The 25,616-nt window shown below is 39.1% G+C and overlaps 6 protein-coding genes across 6 annotated transcripts; 5 read left to right on the forward strand and 1 right to left on the reverse strand.

Moving 5' to 3' along the window:
* Positions 1–1,461: 1,461 nt before the first annotated feature.
* EAF02_007732 (uncharacterized protein) lies at positions 1,462–2,741 on the forward strand (the record flags this gene model as incomplete). Its single annotated transcript, XM_038903780.1, has 5 exons — positions 1,462–1,585; positions 1,636–1,986; positions 2,043–2,240; positions 2,320–2,384; positions 2,442–2,741. 5 exons carry the CDS (start codon positions 1,462–1,464, stop codon positions 2,739–2,741), a joined length of 1,038 nt encoding a protein of 345 aa, XP_038756594.1.
* A 2,463-nt stretch (positions 2,742–5,204) lies between these two features.
* On the forward strand, positions 5,205–6,288 carry EAF02_007733 (uncharacterized protein; the record flags this gene model as incomplete). Its single annotated transcript, XM_038903781.1, has 2 exons — positions 5,205–6,009; positions 6,065–6,288. The coding sequence occupies 2 exons, from the start codon at positions 5,205–5,207 to the stop codon at positions 6,286–6,288; spliced, it is 1,029 nt and encodes a 342-aa protein (XP_038756595.1).
* Positions 6,289–7,762: 1,474 nt separating this feature from the next.
* EAF02_007734 (uncharacterized protein) lies at positions 7,763–8,677 on the forward strand (the record flags this gene model as incomplete). Its single annotated transcript, XM_038903782.1, has 2 exons — positions 7,763–8,581; positions 8,636–8,677. 2 exons carry the CDS (start codon positions 7,763–7,765, stop codon positions 8,675–8,677), a joined length of 861 nt encoding a protein of 286 aa, XP_038756596.1.
* An 838-nt stretch (positions 8,678–9,515) lies between these two features.
* Positions 9,516–13,974, forward strand: EAF02_007735 (uncharacterized protein; the record flags this gene model as incomplete). Its single annotated transcript, XM_038903783.1, has 2 exons — positions 9,516–9,678; positions 9,731–13,974. The coding sequence occupies 2 exons, from the start codon at positions 9,516–9,518 to the stop codon at positions 13,972–13,974; spliced, it is 4,407 nt and encodes a 1,468-aa protein (XP_038756597.1).
* Positions 13,975–14,827: 853 nt separating this feature from the next.
* EAF02_007736 (uncharacterized protein) lies at positions 14,828–16,345 on the reverse strand (the record flags this gene model as incomplete). Its single annotated transcript, XM_038903784.1, has 2 exons — positions 14,828–16,098; positions 16,150–16,345. The coding sequence occupies 2 exons, from the start codon at positions 16,343–16,345 to the stop codon at positions 14,828–14,830; spliced, it is 1,467 nt and encodes a 488-aa protein (XP_038756598.1).
* A 996-nt stretch (positions 16,346–17,341) lies between these two features.
* EAF02_007737 (uncharacterized protein) lies at positions 17,342–18,587 on the forward strand (the record flags this gene model as incomplete). The annotated part of the gene is made up of 3 exons (XM_038903785.1): positions 17,342–17,453; positions 17,530–17,761; positions 17,852–18,587. The coding sequence occupies 3 exons, from the start codon at positions 17,342–17,344 to the stop codon at positions 18,585–18,587; spliced, it is 1,080 nt and encodes a 359-aa protein (XP_038756599.1).
* Positions 18,588–25,616: the final 7,029 nt, after the last annotated feature.

Below are 25,616 nucleotides of genomic sequence, written 5' to 3' on the forward strand. Positions count from 1 at the left end.
GACAGATGGATGGATTCTCGAAACACGTGGGCAACAGTAGAAAGCATAGTATGCGAAGATACGATCTTTGTAGAGACATCTAGGTAGCTTGTTGGTATCTATTAGTGAGTTGTTGTAACTTGTAATCTCTCGAAAGATTGCTGTAACTCTGGGAGAGAGATACTAACCTGCATGCCAAAAAAAACGAAGTGTTGTTGGGCATATTTTCCGCATGAAATCAAGGACTTAGGAACTTTTACCATACAATCAATACTGATCCATTGCATGATTACATTGACAGATGAAGCAGGAGGTATTTGCTGTAACAATTAGAATTCAATCCATTGACCCCCAGATCGGAGACACTCATATATCAGAATGTATTAACTCCACTAATTGGCATTGATTCCAACAGCTCATGCAAACTGCTCATTCAGTAAGCTAGTTTCAGACTCCTATTGAGAGGAAAGCTACAATCGCGGGGAGAAATGCTCATAGCTTGCCTTGCGAGACGAAGATTCTCACCCCGCCTCCACTCAGATTGCGTGCATACGAAGTAATTTGAAGGGCCAAGTATATCTATTGCTGCGTTGCGTAGTTGAGAAATATATTATAGTACCAATAGGAAGAACGATACTTGCATCCGTACCACAACACCGGTACTGAGAATTTCCTAAAAGGGAAGGTGGCGTTCGGAAATCCCTGGCGCAGTTTCAGTGGCCTGACCAATTTCGCTTGAAATTTCACTATTCTTTTGGAGCAAAGTTACAAAGGAATACATTTGTAGTTGGCTTACTGATGCGGTGCTCATCCAGAAACTGTGCGTAGAAATGACCATAGAGACATGTTCACACGATACTCGCAAGCAGACTACCACATCCTTTCTTGACATCCTCCAAGCCGAACCTTTCACCTAAAATGTTTTGTTATAACCTATCATCCATGTATGATTTGTCGAAAGATTCCCGCTAATCCATATGGGTAGTTATGGTATGGTTACCCACACCTAGCAAGCATAACTCAAGCATCGAATCTATCCGGATGCAGAAAAATGCATGTGGTATCCTGGGGTATTGGATAGTTTCCAGTCCCGACATTCTAATCGCGCAGTGTCATTTGTTGATGCTAGACAAGAACCAGCTCATGTCCTAACCGCCCCAATCTTGTTAGACCACAAGAAATTCACAATACGCACTGCTACTACGTACCGACTAATCAAGGCAAGCTGTCCGTTAAATGTTGGATGAAAACTGCTTAATGCACCGTCCAGGTTTCCAAAACGATGAAATGCATTTGCATTGCTAGATGCAATGGTAGAGTTACTTTCGGTACGGGGATGAAGTCACAAGTCAAACAAATATTCTCAATAAGACCTACGATGCCTTGAGGTAGACGGATAGATGCTCCATATTTCTGCCACATTAAAAGTTCAGGAATTTGCACAATTCCCCTTTCTATTCAAAATCAATAATCGAAATCAAAATGCTAGTTGAACCGAGATCAGCCACTGAAGCGCCGGCACCAGATGGAGGATTTGTTGCCTGGGTGCAATGCGCAAGCTCATTTTCTCTATTCTTCCTGTCTTGGGGTCTCCTGAGCCCATTTGGTAACTCCTGAGCACTGCATTATTCAACATATCCTTACTGAAGCCTTTAGGTTTTTTTCAAGCATACTACGAGACTGACTATCCTTCATGGACTCCGTCTCAGATCTCTTGGATTGGGTCTATTCAAGCATTTTTTCTCTTCGGATTCTCCATAGTTGCTGGTCCAGTCTTCGACCATGGATATTTGAGGTCTCTTGTTTCGATAGGATGCTTTTTGTGCGTGCTAGCAATGATGTTGAGCAGTATAAGCTCTGAATATTGGCATTTCATACTGGCTCAAGGAGTCATGTTCGGCATAGGCAGTGGTTGTTTATTTATCCCCAGCATTGCTGTGCTTCCAGCTTATTTTGACAAGAAACAAGCATTGGCGTTGGGAGTTGCAGCTTCTGGTAGTGCTATAGGTACGTGTGAGAAATATAGAGGCCTTATATCAAACGTTGACACGTATAATTTGCAGGAGGTGTTGTTTTTCCGATAATGCTCAACCAGTTGCAACCAAAAATTGGTTTTGGGTGGTCGATCCGCGTCATTGGTTTTATCATTCTTTTGGCCGCTACAATTCCTGTACTCGGAATGCGTGTGCGGACTCCTCCGTCTGCAATCAGAAAGATATTCGATACGAAAGCCTGGAAAGAACCGCCGTTCTTGGTTACTAGTATCTTTTTTTCTAGTGGTTATGGGCGCTTATATCCCGCCTTTCTATGTTCAATCATATGCTCTTGACACCAATATAGTGGGAAGTGACCTTGTTCCTTATCTTCTCCCTTTACTCAACGTCGGATCTTTCTTTGGACGCATCGTATGTTTAAGATTTATCTATATCCTTACCAATGCCTGGTTTCTAAAGAAATTATAGATCCCAACCCACTTCGCCGACATCTATGGTCCATTTAATATCGACATAATCTGTGTTCTCCTAAGTGGAATCTTAGCTTTCACCTGGATAAATATTCATACCACTGCTAGCATAATTTTATTCACTGTATCGCATGGCTTCTTTTCCGGCGGTTTGACATCGATATCTCCAAATCTCGGTGTTGCACTATCTCCAGATACGGGCGTTTTGGGTGTCCGCTTAGGGATTCTCTTAATGCCGATATCTGTAGGCATATTGGTCGGAAATCCAATTGCAGGCGCTCTGAAATCTTATGGGTGAATTTCTCTGCAGGTATTCACAGCCGCATTGTTGATGGCCTCTCTCTTGGTGGTTGTCATTGCTAGAATCTTAATGTATGGTAAGAGCTTGACGATTAGATGCTGAATGATATAATACATCATGTTATGATCATGTCATAGCCAGATAAACTGCTGTCTTACTAGACACACAATCCTGAAGCAACGGTAGCATTTACTTTAAAGGGTCCGTGACTAAACATTTAAAATTGGAAAAAATTGTATGTTGAGGTTGCAATGACTGGCCTTTATACGCCACATCACCGGTAAAACGGCAAATACTACCCGGTAAAATACTTCTCGGAACGTGATTCCGAAACCAAATGCGCCCGAGGGGAATGAATTTGCTACTGTCGTGTACGATTTTCGAATACGATACACCATTCAATCACGAAATTCATGAGATACATGAATACCCAAGATAGATAGGGAAAGCGCAGTGTACTAAGTGACTTGGATTGGAGCAAAAGTCATGCCATTCCTACATTGCATGATGGTTCACACCAGCATCTTCACTTCAAGTAATATGTCTATTCAGTGATAATATAACTTCAAAGCTCTTAGGTCGTAACACACGTTTACTCAAACACTTGAACGGACCTAACCAAACACCACCTACACAAACTAATCTCCTGGCCCAGAGTCTCGGGTCAGGCTGAAGATCCCTCTTGGTTGACATGTGATAGATTAACTAGGCTTAGAAATTGGCATTTGACTCATGTAAAATTTTGGAGTGAAGAAGGCAAAGCGTCCTTATAGTGACATCCTAGATTGTAGACAAGTGTTACATTGATTGTATCAGGATCTTCCAAATACATACGTATCCAAATACCCAGCAACTATTTCACGGCTAGAATGTTAAACACTAAGCCAAATAAATGTATGGCTGCAGACGAGTACACGCATTGTCTTTAGTTTTACGTGCCGGATGATGATCACATACTCCAAGATATTTCCCAGGTGATATCATTTATCTAGAGCCTTGGAATCTATCCCAACTCTGGGATGCTGCAGATAGATGCGAACACATCAGCAAGGGTCAAAGTGAAATTCACCAGGGCACTTCTACACCAAAGTTAGAACGATCGAAGAGTTGTGTTATGTAGATTTCTCGTAGGATCGCTATTTACCCCCAACTTCTAATGAAAGAAGTAATAATACAAGAAAGCAGATGGGTCATGAGTTTAAAATCTCGTTGAATCCAGGGTTCAAAAGTCATCGAGACCCTAAGAAATCTATCGAAGATTAAATAAACAAAAAGCCAATCTATCACCAGTGTATTCTTGGCCTTGCCAATGTAGTATTGTTCCATAGGTAGAATACTGTCTCAAATGATCAATTCACGTCTTAAAGACATAATCTTTAGCGCCTGCATCTGCAGATGCACTACGCCACTACGCCACCAACGATTTTCCAACTATGATGGATAGCTTCAGTATCGAGTTGAAGATCCATAAGCTCACAGAATGCCGCTGTTTGGAGAAGTTCACCATACGAATGTAGCCACAAGTGTCGACTCTGCGAATACTACTCGCATATCTGAGGCATTGATAACAAAACCGAATCATGATGCCAAATAGTTGTCAAATATTTTATGGGTGCGGTTTCATTGCTAGCGTTATCCTTACAGAAAGAGAAAATTTCTTCGGTATTGACTTCGTAGAGGTGTAGTCAATCGAACGTTGAATGGACAGAAAATCCAAGAATCTTTTGCGCCCAGCTTTTCACCCTTACGCTTATGTGGGTATAGCTCAAGGGTCTGCGTCTATGGTGGTGGCACTGTATGCAGTTGTTTTTGTTGATGACAAATATACATTTGAAGAATGAAGAAATTGTTGGAGATACATTTTATCCGATGCGATGATTATCCTCAAATGTACCTTTGTGCTATAAGCGGCACTGACACCTTATCTCCACTAGGGTAGCTATCATCTGGTTTCAAGAATACTACCTCAATGTTGGATGTTAGTGACTTGTTGGAGGTATAGTACATCAAGCTTCTGAAGCTTCGCTTAGATGGGATTGAATTGTAAGATTACACAATAGAACTAACGGACTTGAGTGCACCAAGTGGTTTAGATTAACATTGCATTGCTGAAGTGTAGTATGATTCTATGATATAAAAGTCTCCCGCTGCCTCGAGAAGATCCATACCATTCACACAGCATTCTCACACTCAATCATATTTCGGACGCTAAATTTATCTCTACAGATTCTATAGCAATTGACAAGCTTTAAAAATTTACTTCATTATGGACTGTATCTCGTTTAGTCCTAGCTCTGCTTGGTTTGAAGAATTCGACACTAATATACTCGTGCAATGACAGGGTATTCATTAATTGAGTAGCTCGGTAACTCATGACACTACGATTGCCTCCTCCACATTTTCAGATCAACACTTGTCTTCCGATGCTCTCCTCTGGTGGAATGCTACAATTGAAATCCTATGGAATTTGCTCGTGTCGGGAAAATACGACTTGCGCCAGCAGACTTCCGCCATGATGTTCTACCACACATACGTCGTTCCCAATCTCGGTCCATTTCCGATGGAGACAAACCAGCCCCCTCAATGAAAAGCTACATGACTGATGATTTCAGTCCTATTGAATTTAGCTGGAACTGGGGGAATGCACAAGGAGATGTTGATAGAAGAGTGCGCTTTAGTATTGAAGCTATTAACAAGCAATCTGGCACAATTACCGATCCATGGAATCAGAAAGCTACGATTGATCTTGTTAACCGCCTTGAACTCGATGTACCGGAGATAAAAGTGCAATGGTTCCATCGTCTTCTTAAGGATTTCACTCCCTCAAGAGACGTTCTTTCTAAAGATTTTATATCTCCTTTCGACCCGCAACAACCCCGTTCAAGTTTATTCATGGCATTTGAAATGAGAGATAAGATGCCTGTTGTCAAGCTGTACATGATGCCGTTTGCGAAAGCAACGGAAACATCTCGAACTGAATCTGCTATTATTCTTGAATCTCTAGCCAGCTTCGCTCAGGAATTGGAATGGTCATCCCTCCAAAGTTTGGTTCGAGCTTTAGATCTGAAGAGCAAATCACTGGGACTTGACCCATTCATGATTACCTTTGATTGCGTTTCGCCTCAAAAGTCACGCATGAAGATATATGCTAGGTGTCCAGATATAAGACTGGCAAGCGTCATGGAAATCATGAGCATATTTGAGGATAAGTCCAAAATTGCCAAAGGTCTAGAAGAGCTTCGAATGTTGTGGAATCTGGTTTTCAGTTGGTGAACAGGGTCAAGCCGGACATCTTCCCTACAAATCGCATATTACTTCAGGAATCCTCTACTATTTTGAGGTTCGTCCTAGTAGTTCCAAAGTAACCACAAAGGTTTATCTCCCGGTAAAACATTACGCAAAGGATGATCTTTCTGTTGCTAAAGGGCTGCAAACATTCTTCAACAAACACGGAGGTTCACAAGACCAGAGTGTAAGAGATTTTATGGATGCTCTGGATCGAATGTGCACTTACCGTCGTCTTGAAGCCGCCACTGGGCTATAGACGTACATTTCATGCAAAATTGAGAATGACTCTTTGGAAATTACCTCTTATTTGAGTCCCGAGATATACAATGAGGGGCGTTGGTCGCACGGAAAACCTACCATATAGGAAGGATTCGGGTGAGACTTCTATGCCAGTGTTTAGTTCTTCAGTATTCCATTCACCTATAATCAGTAAGAACGGTGATAGAAAACGAATTGGAAAGTTGAAGCCATTCTGATGCATCATCAAAGATTGCTTCCCCACAAGCGAAATTTGAGAGAGATGACAGCTTCAAAAGGATCCAGCAATGAAAAATCCTTCATCTCATTGATCTATCATCTGTTCTGCATAGCTTAGAACCAAGATGAGCTTTGCCAGCGCATTATCTTTCACGGACGATACTTGCCATCCAATCTGAATAAATCGAGTCCGAAGCCCATCCCTGGTTAATCTCTCGAGTTTCTAAATATCACATGCCACTTGACAAGAAGAAATAGCCATACATCGTGCCTGGTACTGATATTACTAAATCTATATGCTTTATTGCATGTTAAATACCTAACATAAGTCTATACACTGTAACGGTGGCAATGATTGGATAGATCTTGATGATTTGATTCTTCTAGTTGGAATATGGATATTGTTACATTTATCGAGTTCATTTCAGATGATAGGTGTGATATCATCCAATGTTGTTTCTGGTCTTGCGGACCTGATGTACTGAAAGACAAGAGAATTGCAAATTGTTGTTTAGATGCGAGAGTCCTAGCCTCTTTTTCTTGCCTTCTGATGAAGCTCTTTCTTTGTGAGATGATCTGAATGATTTTCAACTTCAATCAATGTAATATAAAGCTACAAGCTACAAGCCACTTGTTTTTTATTCTATAGCCACAATAATGGATGAGCTCAGCAGTTTTGAGCAAACGGAGTCCCAGATTGAAGAAACCTAGTATGTACCTGGGAAACGGTAGCCTTGGTAGAGATGGAAGTCTTTGATAGAATATACATATGTGTCAACGTAAACAACGTAGTAAATATCAATGGAGAAGTTGAACATATAATACAAGACAATTGTATAAAGTATACAATAGCCAGTGAATGAATCGATAGACAGATACCTAAGTACTTGACATATCCAATGACTTGCTCTATGAAGCTTTGTATGAAGCAATTCTCATCTTTGTGTAGCATTTATGAATTATATCAACCTGCCTGACTGTCCAAAATGCACGAAGTTACACCATGGAGATTGCTTTGAAGTACATCAAACAATGCACAAACAGTATCTTCAAAAACGAAAAATGTTGAATTCGGAACTGGCCGAATCAGATGACACCAAAGAAAGTTCATTGATTCAAGGTATGATTGCTTCGGTTATTAATCTTTTAGGTTTGGAGGTTGTTTAAACAACAACCAGAGAAATAACCACTCGGACTCCTCCGACCTCACAATCCTCAAAAACTCCTCCTTTGCGCTTTCTAACATTATAACTATGGGCAGAACAAAATCAATACCTATCGATACTAGGAATTTGAGTGGTATAAATGAGGCTCAAATAATTTCTTCCACAAACTTCATCGGTACCAATGCTCAGGAGGATCGCGCGATCAGATGTATAAGAGAGGCTCCATTTGTCACCTTCAGCGACAGCGGAACCATAAATGACATCTACGAAGTTCACAGAAAAGCTCAGGCTAGCGACCGTATCAATTTCAGGACGAAATGGACTTCACAAGCCTTACTTCGAGATGAGGAGAGCTGGATTGCCCATCAGTATGCAGATGGGGTTCCTGGAAACAAACAAATGACAAAAGACATCGCTCAAAAAGATGGAGTTCGCGCACAACAAGAAGGAATCATCCGAAAATACGTCGAGCCAAGTAGTGAATTCATACCGCGCCCTAATCGCATTACGGATAAGATACGACGTCGCCCAAAGCAACTAGAGCTTCCGCCAGTCGTTGATGGTATCAATTGGCTTGCGGATCGACTGAAAGAAAGGACAGTCAACAAGCAGACAGCCTTTCTAAGTCACTGGCAGAATGGTTCCTACCGATGTGCCGAGTCAAGAGGCAGAGTCAGAAATCTTTCGACAGAGTATGCATCTGAGGCGCCTATGGAAGATCTCGAGGACGATGAACCATACTCTTCGGGAAGTGACTATCAATTAGCATCTTCTCCAAAGCAGCGCACGCCTGCAACATCACCTCGAGCTTGTATCAATTGCTATGAGCGGCATCATGGGTGTGACAAAAGTTTGCCTAGTTGCTCTACCTGCAGCGCAATTCATGCATACTGCGTCTATCCCAACGTAAGTCCCCCAAGTTAAATCATCGTGATTTGACAGCTGATATGTTCTTTGAAGGTTACTACTAGAGTATCTCCAAAGAAGCGAAAGAAGTGGTAGTTGGATATGTTTGTGTGGGTGACAAGCATCAAATTGGTTTCGTTAGCTAAAGGGATCTTCTGGGGCGGCTAGATTGGCTGTAATATGTGGTGATATCAGATGATCATGGTGAAGGGAGGAGCGGTGGAAAAGTCATATCGTGCATAGTCTTAAGCAAAAGTTCTCGTCTCCGAAGAGAACAAACAGCTTCTACGATATTCAGCGTATCGAGTACTTCACGAGTCGCTACTCACAAAGGAGGAACATGTCCAGTAGCGTGCACATATGGTAGTGAAATCCGAAGTAAATCATTCAACCTCATTATATCATTGCACTCCAGCTAGTCATACGAAGATCAGATCTTTTACGCCCTGGGGAGTAAGAAGCTCGTCTAATCTGTGAATCGAAGTGCATCACAAGTGAGATTGCCAATTAGGTGAATAGACCACTCGCGATGTCATGAACCTTGAACATTGATTGGACTTCGAAACATTCGTGTACATATATACTATCGCTGTGTTGATATCCAAAGTAATGAGGTTGAGTGACTTGGAGTGAAGTTAAGAATCTAGCCTCGGGATGTGCCGCTGCTGGGGGACCTTGAATCATTTACCAATCATGCAAAATAGTCACCGTATAACAGGGGATCTGGTATCCTCGTCGTTTCAAAGTAAAGAGATAGCTTTAACACAAATTCATTATTCGTCATATTTTACTGTTCTCTGGTCCTAAAAATTCTCGGACATTTAATATATTATTTCTAACAGTCATGAATCTCAGCTCAAGCCGGTAGTAACATCACCATATCACGAATTCGAGCTCTACCTAGCTAGGCGCATCGCATCCAAATGTTCTCACAATGCTCGATCAGCTGTCGCCCGTTGCTCCTGCGAGAGTACGAGTTGTGCTGTTACCAATTGGGCAAATCAAACGCGCAAGATTTCTGAGCTTCGTAGAAAGATTACAACCTCAGAATGTTGTACGTTTGGGGGATATCAGTCCAGATGGACGTCCCAATAGAAGTGAGAATTAAACTCTCCTTGATGCGCATTTGGCAGCGCTGACAATTGGCAGATATGTTCTCCCCATTAGCCTTTCCTTTGGGGATGATTGTTTATGATCTCACGACACATTATCCACCCTCTACCCACCTCGCGTTATCTCCCTTTGAATTACACAGAGAGCCACTCGTTATTATAGCACTCGCGGATGGTGCCGAGCTTGAGCATACATCTTATAAAGGGGTTTCGAGGAAGAGTCCCAATGGCACTGGAGTATCGCGGTTAGATCAAAATGTGCGGAACTTATACCAAGATTTGGAAGATTTGAGAGATAGATACCCCAAGGCGCTGGTCCACCAAGTATTATTGTTCGACCATATACATGAGAAGTCTGCTACAGCCTTGCCAGAAGGCCTAGTGGCTATACCACCAGCTGCCGACTGCGGTTTAACGACAATGAAGACTGTTATGTGCGACATATCTGCCTTGTTGCTTGCGGAGATGACGACACTCGCAAGGTCACTCCAAGCCTTACCTACAATCGAGTCACCAGCCCAATCAGGAAATAGGCCGTTCAATGGAGGATCTTGGGGCGGAGGCTCACCCGATGGATCCTCAAGACGGAACTCTCAATTTGGAGTCCCTCAACAAGACTCCAGATCTTCTTCTCCCGCCAGCGCCGTTGATCGTGCGAACTATCGAATGTCGATGCCAGTCATTCGATCGGCACCCTCGGATTCTGGCACATCTTCACTACTAGGTCGCTCTGGCAGTCCTGCAACCGGACTCCGCTCTGACTCGCCACCAACCTTTGATAACATAATTGGGGATACTGGGCTTACAACGCAAAAACTACCTTCTCGACTCGGCACTCCGAGTAGCAAAGGGGTCAGAGATAGTAGTAGGGACAGAGTGTCGATAATAGGATTCGGATCAGGAAGCACTAGTGAAAGGTCAAGAAACAAAGGGAAAAGTCGTGTTGGCATTGTCATTGGTTCGATGTATATGTGCGCAGGGCGGTGGAGTGATGCATTACGCGAGCTTGTCGAAAGTGCCGCTATTGCGAAAGCAAATCTTGATCATTTATGGCATGCAAAGGCACTCGATAACATTCTTGTGAGTATGCTCATGCTCGCCTGGACTGGCTTGGACTTTCAAATTCCCCAAATCTGCTATGTATCTGCAGAAAAAGCTCCTTCCTTAACGTCGGCTCTGGAGCCAAGAAGTCCCGCAAGCAGCCGTTTAGTCTCGCTACAGAATCTGGCTATTTTGCTTCCAGAGCTGTTGGATAGAATCTTAAATCTCTATACTCGTGCTGCGAATAATAATGGGGAGGCTATGCCACAACATCCATTTTCCGAAACTGTCATTCGATATGCAAAACTTTCTTCAGCTATACACACAGGCGGTGGTCAATTGAATGATGAAGTTTTACAACTAGTTGTTCTCGGAACCCCCTTTCAAAAAGCCCCCAATCTCGCAACGCCTCGTTTGAACATACAGCCCACCCGTGGGGAAATTCTCAAAACCATACTAAGAGCATTTCCTGTGTATTCATCCTCTGAAAATATTGTTGTTGTGGATCGAATAATAATATTGAGCGGTATAGCTTCAGTTCTAGGATCAATGGGGTATAATAGGAAAAAGGCCATGGTAATCCGTGAATTAGTTTCGGTGTTAATTCCAGCCCTCGTCCAAGCTCGTCTTAGAGGAGCAGCCGAAATGGGAGTTCATCCAGCTGCAGGATTGGCAGCTCTAAGTGCGAACGGAAACACTAACGGTGCTGGAGCTCTTGAACTTGGTGAAGGTGACATGGAGAACGGTGTAGACTCGTTTCTCTCGTTACTAGGCCAAACTTATGGAGTTGTAGCCTCTAGAGCTACTGCGGAAGAAGCATTCGATGATTCAGATGAAGCAACTATTCTTCGGATACTTGACGATTCTTCGATCCGCGCTTTCGGGAGCCAAGCTTTGAAAATGGAGGTTCTGAGATCTTGTATCAATCTTTCTGAAGCATTGCCGGATTTTCAAGGCGTTCTAAAGTTCACTGCAGATTTATTAAGAACTGCCGGTAGTGGTGTAGCGCCGGGCCCACGGAGTGAAGATGCATCCCCCAATATGAGTCGCGAGGAACAGATTCGATTAATGACCAATATTACTCGCACGCTGGGAGCTGCTAGGAATTTGGGGGTTCATGAACTTTCCGCAGAGTATTGGGATGAATTTCTGGTTCGAGGTGTTGAGCTTGAGCCTCTACCTCAATCGAGAGCCCCAATTCCCCATACACGCGGAGAACTCCCTGATGGAGAGAATATAGCTACAGCGAGAGAGATAAATCCTTTCATATACAATCCTTTCTTGCGCCCACTAAATGCCTCCATCGTTGATCATATCATGGTTGCTGGTGAGGGAGCTGCTTTTAAGGTTACTTTGCAAAACCCATATGAGTTCGATGTGGAAATAGAAAGTATCAAACTCGATGCTGATGGGGCGGGCTTTGAATCTGCCGTACAAAAGACTGTTATCGGACCTTACAGAACACAAATTCTCACCATATCAGGGACACCTAAAGACCCAGGGTCCCTTAAAATCACCGGATGCATTATAAAAGTAAGAGGATGCCGAGAACGGCGATTCCCTATATTTTCGGATTCCTGGTCACCACAAGGCGATGTCAAAATTAAGTCTATTGGCGTGGCAAAGATATTCGGGCAAAAACCTCGCCCTACAAGCTTTGGCTCTACATCATCAAGTGTAGTACCTTGGGGCGTCATACCTCCTCTGCCAACTACCGTAGGATTGAATGTCATTGACAAACAACCTATAGTCGCAATAAAGTCTACTAATCTATCACAATCTGCTTTGATGGTATTAGAAGGGGAGCGCCAAAAGTTCTCTATTACTTTAGAAAACCTTTCAAAGGAGACACCCGTAGATTTACTATTATTTTCCTTCAAAGATTCTACTCAGGCGCCACTACAAACAGCAATGAGTAATCGTGAAGCATCACCAGCAGAGCTATATGAGTACGAATTAATCCTGGCACGCAAACAAGCACTTCGATATATTCCAAATCCTGACCAGAAGCCATACATCGAACCTGGTGGAAAGGCCACTTTTGAATTAGAAATCCTGGGAAAACCTGGTTTAACAAGTGCTTCTGTTCATGTGGACTATGCTCATCTTGGTATCCCTCAGTCAGAGGTTGAAGATGGTTTCCATACTCGTCAAGTGAGCCTACCACTTACGATAACCGTAAATGCAAGCATAGAGCTGGCACGAATGGATGTTATGCCATTTACTGGAAACTTGCCCCTATCTTTGTGGTCTAAAATTGATGGTACTGTTGCAGCTGAGGATTTTATACCGCAAGATCATTGTTTACTAATTCTTGATCTTCGAAATGCTTGGCCAAGCAGTATCCATGTCTCGATCGATATTGAGAAAGGAGGCAAGATTGAAGAAGAAGTGGTACCGGGTAATACGTCCCGCATCATGTTTCCTATTCCTCGGATATATTTGGAAAACCCAACTGCCTCTATCCCAGCTCTTGATCCCTCGCGACAACGGCAGTTCGTCGTAAGCGCAGGCCGAATATCCGCAGATTCCGAACGAGCTACTCGGGAAGCATTCTGGTACCGTGAAGAAATTCTTAAAATTCTGAAAGGAACCTGGGAGACGCGGTCTGGCGTCCGTCGCAAAGGAAATATAGAATTACGCGGTCTTCGTCTCAGCCAACGTGTTATTGACGCTATCAGAATTGAGGATATTTCAATTGACATCTTAATAAATGATAAGTCGGGTCCAAAACACGACGTTCATACCGATACATTCTCTTCGATTACTGTTCGCATCAGCAATCGATCGTCTAACTCCATTCATCCACTTCTTCGTCTTCAACCATCTATTCGCAATCATTCACTGACTCAAACTCTCGATCTATCCAAGAAATTTGTTTGGAACGGTGTGCTGCAACAGACTCTCCCACAAGTTCCTGGGAACGAACAAATCGAAGTTAATATCGGCATGACTCCGCTTTGTAGAGGTGAGTTCGAACTCAGTGCTTCAGTCGAAGAAGTGAGATTAGTTGAGGTGCAGAAAGAGGAAGTCACAGTTAAAGAAGGTGGGAGAGCCAGAGCTGATACGAAGAATCTGATGGATGCGATGCTGGGGGCTAAGGAGAGGAGGATCTGGCATTCGAGAGAACCTTGCTTGCTTGTTGTGAGGGATGAGGATGATACGGAAGATGAGGAAGAAGAAGATGCTGATGATCAAGATAAAGTTGATGATAAAGTTGGAAGTGCTCAAGATGATTAGAGAAATAACTAAAGAGCAAAGGAGTCTAATTGTATTATCGTACGAATGTTTGTACCTAGATTTGCTGTGTATAAGGTTAAGCGTTCATTTGGAATCGGAATTTTAGCGGAGAGGAGACGAAAATAGGGGATAGACGCAGTGATGAGAATTCAACGGAGGTTGGCTTTTTGAATACCCACCTGGGTAGGCATTGCATGGCGGGGGCTGGGATATAGAAGGAGAGATACAATGAATGTTGGAGGGGTGAGGGGGAAAGAGAAAAGAGAACAGGGAAAAGGGAATAATATAGATAGGATGAGCATGAGCATGAGATACCTTAAATGATGTTTTATGATCCATTTTTACTTTTACCATGATTTTCATATAAACTTCCGTTCTCGAAATGCTTCCCAAGGGTTCGGCCGACTTTCACCCACCCACCCACGGAAGGGGCACTGTCTCTTGAATCGATGAATTCTTCATTTGCTATGATATACTCAACTTATTAGATTCACATGAGAAATACCTGTTATTGATATGTCAAGTAAAGTAAACTTATGCCCCCACATAAAGAAGAAATTCAGCAGCACAAAAAAGAATACAACGTTTCATTACTCGAGGAGTGTTCGATCTTATAACACGTTGATAACACGAAATCTCTATTTTTATAACTATCCTTGTCAACGAAGACATATTCTAAATTCTAGTCGTAGCCAAAGCCATCTAATCTAATGCGGCATGCAATAAAGCAATGATACAACAATTTCCAACCCTCCCATTTCATAACACCAGAAAATCATGTAGAGCTATATACACAAAATTAAGCTTATTGCCGACAAGTAGTTCCTCAATATCATCATCTAGTTCCGACCCTCTAGAGAGCCCCATGTTGTGTGACACTTCCCTGACTTCTAAGACCGCCCCTGGTAGGTTCTTCCGGCGCCTTGAAATTACCCTCTACCAAACTCTTAAGCTTGTTTGCCATAAGTTGATATTTCTCCTTCGGCTCATAATCGACTGCAGGTACAAAGTCGGCAAAGCCGGTTCGGAATTCTAATTTTCTCACATTCTTCAGATGTTTCAAGGGTTTGAACATGCCGCAATCCATGAATATTTCCGTGGCGGTCATATTAGCCTTGAGATCCGCCTTGCTTTGTTTGTCCTCCATTTCATCCAATGCATCTTCATCATCTGAATCAATTGATTCGGCATCTAAACGTGTCTCGGCCGTGACTTCGACAAGTAGATTGATGGTGAGCTTATTGACGACTGGGGATTTAGATAAGATCTTGACAAAGTCCTTGACGAAGGTCAAACTGCTTATGCATCTGCGAAATCTAGTTTCATCTTCAGAATCAAATTTCCCAGTCTCGATGTCCAAAAATAATGGGACGTTCTCGGTATGATCTTCTTCCAATGCACAATCGAAGACAACCTTTTGAAATTTTGCGAATATGTGAGGCTCCACACATCCACCCAAGTCCTCTTGATCGTATTGTATGGTGCCATTTGGCAGTTTTTTCGCGACAGATGTGAGAGGATTGTGCCTCCATGGATTCATACCATACATGGTACCCAATTTGTAAATCTTGTCGTTGAAAAAGAGAAGGTCGTTACAACAGATGACGACGGTGGCTTCAGTGAAGAACATGGAAGAGGCCTCTTCGTATATTTGTTTGTTAACCCGCAAGATCTCAGGCCACATGCGGTATTTTGCTACGAAGTCGCTTCCACCGGAGCTTGTAGAGTCTGTTTCCCACTTCCCTCCGTACTTTGTTCTTATGGCCGTTCCTCCATCTTCTAAGTTCACCACTTCAACATCATCAGGTGTAGGTATTGCCGGGTCGACTTCACTGAGAATCGACTCCGCTTCGGGATTCGACGGGAACTCTGGATCATCATTTGTTTCGATCGTACCTTGTTGCTCCGCCATTGACCACAATAAAGTTCCCAACTCATCGATACCCCCGGGTCCATCATACTCTATCTCCATGTCTGAATTATCGCCATCGAATGAGATCGTATCTTCGTCGGTCCAACCATCCGATGATGAACTACCGCCAGAACTTAAATGATCACCCCCTCGCCTGACAAAAACGTATCTCACGGGAAGAATCAGATATCGATATATCTCTAGTCGAATTTCTACAATTCTTATTAGTCAACGCATAAGAGATAAGCATGGCGAGATATTACCTTTCGGAAGAGAGAGAAGCATAGATGGCATATCTGGTGTTGGAATTGCTGCAGGATGATTTGCATAAAGTTGAACCTCTGGTGGTGGAGGCATTCGATTTCCAGTTTGTCGAATGTAACGGTTAAACTCTTCTTTCTGATCACTAGATGATTTGCCGATTTCAGCTTGAGAATCATCGGAATCGTTGTTGGCCATTTTCGAGCACTAGAATGATGTTTGGCTGTAAAAATTTGGAGCTTGTGGATTGGAGATTGAAAATGATTTATGACCTCAATAAAATTCTAGATTATCGCGGGGTACTTTGGACTAACCCGATTAGGCAGCGCGTCAAATTAGGTAGTTGTAGATAGACGAAGGGGGAAATGGAAATGCCGCTTAGGGGTCGGGAGTTGAGAGGTATTTTTCATGAGAGCCGTGATAAATATCTCTACTTTGAATCTAATTGAGCTGTCACCGTGGTAGTCTGCAGTTAAGTCTTGTATTATAGAATTAGTTAAGAAAGGAGATGTAGATTACTACGTCCTTTGAAGCATCATTTGTTATACGTAAGGTATAGTTCAATAGCTATCTACAAATCTGAACTTGAAGTCCGCTTCGAGTTCACTGAGTGAGAGTCATCGTAGTATACATTCCTGATTTCCTGATCTAAACTATTTTCGTTAGAATCGAATATTCAGACTAAAGTCAAGATATATTCTACTTATGGAAAATACTTATCTAAATTGCTTAAATATAATCCCAAGATGATCTTAAAAGCTAGAGCAAATATACTACATCATACAGATTAGAAGTAGTGTTCTCTTGGCTAGATTGACTTTGGATTAGGGGAGACCATTTACCGTAATGAGTATAGCGCGTCATTGATGAGCTTAATTCATGAATGATTCACACACTACAGAAGATAACCCGAATAATTCACCAATGATTTACAACAAAATTATATCATGTTCTTGTTTCAAGAGAGGTAGCACATGCACTAAGTGTGTGAATCACACACTATTTACACGATTGATGGCACACGTGATTCAAAATTTGTACCTTCAGTAGATACACAAGGCTTCTTTCGAAGGGTATAAAGTCTCGACTTTGGCCTCCCTATCATCTTCACAAATTTCTCACATACATTTCAAGAACAAAAAACCCTTCATCACAACTCTTCCCATTAATTACTATATAGCATAGCTTCTCAACATGTCTTTGTCTTTTGAGGGACTCAAACCCGAGGAGTTTCAGATTCTCGAGCAGGAAAAAATCATTGGCGCTTCCATTAACGGGAAGAGAAAGGTTTCTACCGGGCTTTTGAGTAAGCTTTCTTGGAAACATCATTCATTGATATCTTCCAGCTCCAATATAACAACTACTGATACCAAAATCTTTAGGTCCAGAGAACAGCGATGGAAGCACTACATCTTCATTAAGTTCCGGATCCACAACTTCAATCCGAGTCCTTCACAAAGGTGCAGCAAGCGTTGGAAGTTTCGACCTTCCGGAGAGCCTCGAGTGTCTAGCTCTTGTCGAATATCTTGGATATACGAGACCCAAAGTCGCGGAGATTTTCACAAGATGGTCTGCTCGTCCAGATCCAGACTCTAATCCATATGACCTTAAGAAGTAAGTAGTGACACTTTACTCACGCTACTAGCAGCCATATATTCCGTTTTTCAAAGGGTGTAGAACATTGCTGACCTTCATTCTTTCTAGTCACGCCCTTGTCGAACTTATTAATCTCGAGAGAGAGCCTCTCAGAGATTTCCTTGATCGACCAGCAGAGGCAATGAGACGTCTTGGGATTTCAGAAGAAATGGTGAACTGCATGACGGCTCCAGAGCATAAAGCTATGTTCGAGACCGGGACACTTGCTGCTTGGTTGGACATTGCCATGCGCTCTAGATATGGAACCGCGATGCGATATCTCGATATCTTGAAGTCTCAAGCCATCCGAACCATCCGCACTAAGAAGGGGAAGAAGAGAGGAAAGATTGACAGTGTTTTCCAGCCTGGTGGTTCCACTACTACCACAAATGTCGCTTTAGCCACGAGTTCTGCTTCCATGAGCTTGGAGTCCAAGTTTGCTGGCGAAATGTTCCCGCGTGAGCATGTAACAATTGTTCAAACTCCCCCGCAGGACCGCCCAGGATTCGTCACTTTGTACAAAGGAAAGAGCACAGGATTCGACTATCAGAAGCCAACGACGCTCATCGAGGAAAACGGAAATCTCAACATGCAATTCTTAGCAACATACACTGGTGGTGAATTCAACGGGCAGAATTTAGCATGGTATTGGACGCGGGAGAAGGAGACTGCGGAGTGTTACCGCCAATGGGCAGCAACGTACGATGTCCACGGCGAGACATGGATCATGCAGATACAAGTTCCGGAAACATTCTTGCAGAGCGTCAAGATCGAGAGATTGTGGTATGGATATGACTGGAAGTAGTATTTTTGGTACTGCAAGAAGATGACTCGCAATTCCAACTTGCCGGAAAACTTGCGCAAGTATGCCACCGCCGATGTCATGGAGGGGCATATCTGTAAGCGCCATCCTTCCATTGTACCAAAGATTTTGAAACAGGATGTTCAACAGAAACTCACGGAGGATGATTGCTTGGTTTTAGGCAATGGACGAAAATCTACACAGACGGTGTTCATGAACTGGGAGGTAGTCGATAGGCTTGAGCCTCTCATTAGAGGAAATATGTACATAGAAGTTCATCGCGCTGCGGTCAAACAAGCATAGATGATGAAGGTACACAGTGTAAGATAGCAGGTTGAAGCATGGGTTTATGAAACGTAGTTTATATAAATAGCATAGCCTGAAAATTTAAAATATTCATTAAAACCACCTCTTCGGAAGACAAATTCCATTTCTCTTCTTTGATTCTACTGTAGATTCGTCACTAAGAATTGGGCTATATCTAAGATTATAAGTATTTCATAGATTAGCTTCTTGTTGTTATTTGATCTTATAAATTCTCTTTAAATTCAATTTACAGATATTAAGGTTTCCTTTTCAATTCTTTTTGTATCTTTATATATCTATCTCTAAAGAATTTAATCTTACTTTTCATTATTGTATTTTACTTTCTTTATATCTATATTGTGTATAGAAAGCGATTCAATCTTAAACCCTGAACTATAGATTGTAATAACTTTACTTTTTTTAAGCACAATCGCAGAAATTATTTAATTTCTTATTACATGGGTTATATGATCTATTAATACTTATTCTTATAATAATATAATCCCCATCATCTCTTTAAAAGACTTGATATATTAGTAAACCTGTTGTATTTTCTATCTTTATATTCCAAGTTTTATTTAAATTGAGACGATTGAGTTCAAGGCATGATCGATAATTGATAATAAATAATGAATTAAAGTTAACAATTTATACAAAAGAATATCAAGTTATTGAATATAAGAATTGAAGGTATAATATCCTTTTATACCTTTTGCTAATAGGACCTTAAGATTTTGCCAACAGAATCTTTTTCTCTGTTCTGGCAGGCATAATCCTTTCAATCCGTCACATCACTTTCCCTTCTAGAATCGGCAATGCTCTTATTGTTCTTGTTTCTATTTCTTTATACCTTTCTTATTTTCAATCTTAATTTCTATATCAAGTACTATTCTTTTTCTTGAAATCGAGAGCAAGGGCGAAGTGTTATAATCTGATTTCGAATCCGAGATTTCGATAGTATAAGCCTTTTTTACCTTAATCATTTTTCTTAGTGTATGCCTAATAGCTATACTGCCTTCATTATTGCAAACGCGCAGAGTTCTTTTTCTTTCTGGATTCCCAGCTTCTCCTAGAAATAGAAAGGAGGTTATGGAGAATTCATCCTTGAATGGACCCAGGATACTGCAAGACAATATAATTAATCTATTTTCTTTAAAGAAGGTCGAAATTATAGAGAGCAATTTCACTAAGGCTTTTTTCTTTAACAAAGTTATAATTGTTTTGATATTATCGTTACAAAAACCGAAATACTAGTTTCCAGGGTTTCTAATTCTCTGTTTTTTGCTTTTCATTAAAATTCTCTAAAGATAGTTAAGGATTGCTATATTGATAGTTTAACAGCTATCAATCTGAGATTTGGTTAGATAGAGGGTATAGATTAGAAGGATAATAAACGAGACATTATACTGCTATTCTTTTATTGTTTTAAAATGTTTCTGGAATATAATAACTTGAGGTTTTTTTTAACTATATATTTTGTTGTCTTGTTATTAGAATTTCTTTTGCAACTTTGTACTACGTTTCAGGAAGTTTTTATATTCAAAATATTCAATCTAGATTTCGACTTTAACACAATTGTTAGCCTTTTAGAATCTTTCTTTTTTTTCAAATTGGGATAGCTTGGATACCTTATTTCTGGTATCGAGCAGATTCTTGATAATCTGCTTTTTTATTAATCTAACTGTATTGAATTGTATTTGCTAGCCTGAAATTCGTTTGATTCAGTTAATAATCCTGATTAAAGAAACTAATCCCTTAAATTGAAAAGTTATTAAAGCCGATGCCTTTTCCGTATTTAGTTTTGAAGTAATAGTATTTGTAAATAGTTCAAGTTGTTTATATAATGTAACTTCATTTGCGGCAACTTTTGTGAGTTTATTGTTGATAATAGTAAGGAAGGAGGTTTTGCTAATATCTGATTTATTTATTGGAGCTAGGGAGTAATTACAGCTGGGGATTCTTGGTAATAATATTCTTTAATAGAATAAATTAAAGAAACTAATAACTAAATTTATTTTTATCGTAGGTCATGAGCTAGTATATGAGTATATAGTATATAAGAGGGAATAGACTAATATTAGTCTATTATGGGAAGCTGGCTCGTATTAACAACTAAATAGCTATGAAACACGTGATTTTCATGAAACAGTATATGATATTCTTATTTTCTTATTCTATATTCGAGGGGAAAGGCCTTATTTTATGCTTTTTCCTACTAATCTAGCTTTCCACTTTCGTTTATTTATCGTAGATCTCTTCCTAATCCGGCCATTCCATCAAATAAAGCTTTTCTTTCTTATTCCTTATTCGATTTCGCTAGTACTATGTCGATCTTACTACGAATGGATTGAAAGAACTAATAAAGAGCTAATAAAGAATTGATTTTCAGGCCGTTCTGGGCTAAGAGCTCTCTTAAGCGACGATCATGTGATTTGATCATGTGATCATGTGATTCGCTCTTAGTTTACTATATGAATATAGAACTATATATATATATATATAAAGATATATTATTATATTATTTTTTTATATAAAAACAATATATATTACTATAACTAATTTATTAGCGAACTTTTTCTTATAATCATTAATACAATCAATCAAAAAATTATATTCTTCTTTCGAATTTTATTTTGAAAAATAATAAAATAAATACATTTGATAAGTATATTAAAGATCGATTTTATCCTGAAACATATTATTTGTAGTATTTATAATGGGATACGATGACTCTCACCTATATATAGTATATCCTACAAATCTTCGATTGTATGATCGAAAAGCTAAGTAGAGTCAGCTGGAGCTGGGTAATGGTTATATACTAATTGGAGACTATATTGAAAGCAAAGATATATATAATTGATTACCAAAAAATGATTACAAAGATATTCGAAATAAAGGATTACTAATAAAACAAAGATGAAAATTATTTGATAATAAAAGGAAAATAAAAATAGGATTGATATAGAATTATATTTTTATAAATCTATATAGAGAATAAAGCCAGAGTATATTATAATAGAATATTTGTAAAGTAGAATTAGTTCTTGAAATAATAAATAATAAAGCTTCTATAATATAATTAAGTCTAATTGAAGCCTGTATTAAGAATAGGGCTGATATCCTTAACTTAATAAATGAAAATCAATAGAATATCTTTGGAATACTAGTGTGTAGAGTTTTTATAATCCAATAATATATACGATCTACAGGTATACTGGATCGAATATTTATAAATAATAAAGGGAGTAATAGAAAGTATATAAAAACTAGAATAATATCTATTAAGGCTAGCAGGAGTATATATAGAATAAGAGGAGGGATGTTTTTAGTATCTTATTTTTGAATATATAGAAATAGTATAGTGATGAAGGAGCTTCGATATAGAAAGAATATTTTTAGCAAGCTATACTCAACAATACTCGATCAATATTATAGTGACAAAGGATTTCAGATAAAAGCCAATCCTATGATATATATATACAATATATTTTTAGTACTCTATTTTTGATTATAAATTATATATTAAAGAAATAGATTCTATAAGTAAAGCTTTGATTAGTGGATTAGAAATATTATGAAAGGGCTGTTTGGCTAAGGATCTGAAATAGTAAGCCTGTAAAATATAGTTAGTTTTGTTATATAAGAGAATCCAATAAGGTAATGTAAAATAACTATTAGCTATAAGATATAATATATAATAATAGTAATAATAATACTATCTATATGGCTTAAGAGAATAAATATATATATCAGTCTATAATCGGATACTATAAGGTAAAGAATATAATAAAGATATTAGATAAACTTAAGGAACCAAATAGAAATAGAAGTGTAAAGAAATGGTTTTGATTCTAACCGGAACTTCTGAAGGTAATTACACAATAAATGGTTTAATATAGTTAGAAGATTCTACAAAAGCCTAATACTAGTAGCTTTATCATAAGTGAGCCGGGAAAGTATCTATAGATATAGCGAACCTACTTTGTATTATAATATATTCTAGAAATTAGTTATAATATAATTCATTTCTGACTTACGATGTCGACAGACTTATCGCCAGACTTACAAACGCATTGAGCGCCTCTATAGAAGCTGTAGGGCAGAAAGGCCGCAAACCCTACCGATCATCCCTATGGTGGATCGATAAATGTAAGGAGGTATATCGAATATATACATAAGCCAGGAGAACTGGAACTGTTGACAAAATAGCAACTGTCCAGCAGGACCTACAAAGGGTTGTGCGAGTATCGAAACAAGTCTATTGAATTAAACGCCTAAACAATATACAAAATGATCAGGAATTATATAAAGTCATAAACTGGCACAAGCTGACCTCAGAAGCAGCCCTTAAAGCCCCTCCTCTGGTAATCAAAGACCAAGAGATTACTGATACTAGGGAAAAAGCCGAAGCATTTTTTATAGTAATATTCGATCGCTTCAAAGTATTAGATAATCTATAATACAATTCTTTACAGAAATAGAATAACTAAATAACCTTATTATAGAAAAGAAACGATTATTATAAAAGAAATAGAAAAATATATTTATTTATTTATTTATTTATAGTAATTAACGTCTAATATCTGACCTCCCAAGGGGTATTCTAGATATACTAAGGAGCGGGCCTATAGGCTATTAGCATTCCAGTCGCTTATAGTAATATAATGTTAGCTAATTAGGAGCTTGTTATCTCTAGTGTTTCCCTATTTAGTATTGCTTATAGCGATTCTGTGATTGTTCTGTCTAAGGGTTTGTAATTCTATTTCAAAGGGCCTTGTTTTGTATACTATTTGAGTATTAGCAGATGATCAGGTCGATTATTATCAATCGGGAGAGTACTCGGAGTATTTATAACTGATTGATGTAGGTTTTAGATTAATTAAAGTGAAGAATTTATTCTCGGAATATTAGAATAGATTGGAATTTGCATAGTTTTGTGTAGTTTGAATATATTCTAATATAAAATCTGGATCTAGTAAAAAGATTAATAAAGTTATATTATATTTATAAAATATAATTAATATATACTATTATATTCTATTCAAATCGAAATCGATTTGGTGTAAATGGTTAGTTATTGCATATCTGATTATTGATTGAATATTGAAAAAAGTATAATAAGCTTTTCTCAATTCTATATATATAGATATTCATACTATTTTCGTGATTGAATTTAATATAATAAGTTGTAAAGTTACTATATCCGATTTATATTACTATAAATCTATATAATATTCTATAAAAAAGCTTGAGGCTTCCTGATTCCAAGATATTATATACCGATTTCCATATATTATATATTTAAAGATTAGATCTCTTTTTTCCTTTTACTATCTGTTTTTGAAACGCTGATATTTGGCATATAGGATAAAGCAGAAGCTGCTAACTATAAGGAAGCAGAATAAACCAGGGTTAAGCGATCCAATTGTACCCTGATTAGTAAGATAATCGACTGCCTTATTGCCCTTAATCTTAATATATCTAAAGGACTATTTGATTATAATATTATAATATTGTATTGCTTGATAGTATTTATAATATGCCTATTAAAAGGAGATAGTAGTGTTTCCTTATATTCCCCAGATTACTAAGATATTATCAATGTATAATCATATTTGTCCCTAATAGGGGTAATCAATAATACTTAGAAAACATTCTAGTTCTTACCATATGCTAATCGCCTTAATATCAAAAACATGCGATTATTCGTATATACAACTATAACTACTATCGATCTATTGCTTACTATAATAGATTACAAAACTATACTTTATACAATAATTATTGTTGGTTCAATAATGAGATCAGGAATACGGGAGACGTGGTTCCCACTATCATTAGTAGGCCCCTAAATGTCTGTATTGTATTCTGTCTAAAGAGCTAGCTAATGAGGGGAAATAGTAGGCCTTATATAGGCACTACTGAAAGAGCTAGTCTCCTTTGCATTCGCCTAAATACCTTTGATACAGTAGCCATTGTATTGAAGTCATTCTTTTGAAGTGAATTCCCTTGTTCACACATTCGGAACTCTCTTTTATGGCTTCAAATACAATGGCTGAAAAGAAATTCGTAAAATCATAAAAATCCTCCATCTGTTGGCTAAAGTCCCTGACTTCTTACCAGTAGAACCAATCCCTTTCTTTAATTTTGTTTTACTTATTTCATTACCTTGATATCGATCTTATTTGTATTGATCAGATCAGCAAGAGCTTGACATAACTTTCCTTTCGTTATTGCATTAGTCGGATTAGTTGGATTATCAATCCAGATCATTTCAACGATCTTTTTTTGCTTGTAGGATTGATGTAGTGTTATAATATCGATCATTAATCTTTTTCTTTTTGGATTTCTTATATATAATAGGATTCTTGGGATCAGCAGCAAAACATTTGGGATAGTAATCTTGTATATGAGCTTGAATCTGAAATATGACTACTCGCGGAAAAGATATTGATATAGATATCTAATCATTCTTGAATAAATCCAAGAGAGGTTTCTCTGGATTTGTTGTATATGTAATCGCTATTCCTGAAGAAGGTAATATAACTTTGCCGGAATTTGGCAAAGTTACCTCGGGATCAATATCATGATCCCTATCCCTACCACCTCTACCACTGTTTTTTACCGTTATTATCGCCGCTTCTATCATTATTACCATCTTGATCGCTATCCCAATTATCATCATTATCCGAATCATTATTATTATTAGGTAATCCTACAAGA

The sequence above is a fragment of the Botrytis sinoallii genome (assembly GCF_014898435.1).
Source record: "Botrytis sinoallii strain Bc 23 chromosome Unknown BSIN_013, whole genome shotgun sequence".
Classification (NCBI taxonomy): domain Eukaryota; kingdom Fungi; phylum Ascomycota; class Leotiomycetes; order Helotiales; family Sclerotiniaceae; genus Botrytis; species Botrytis sinoallii.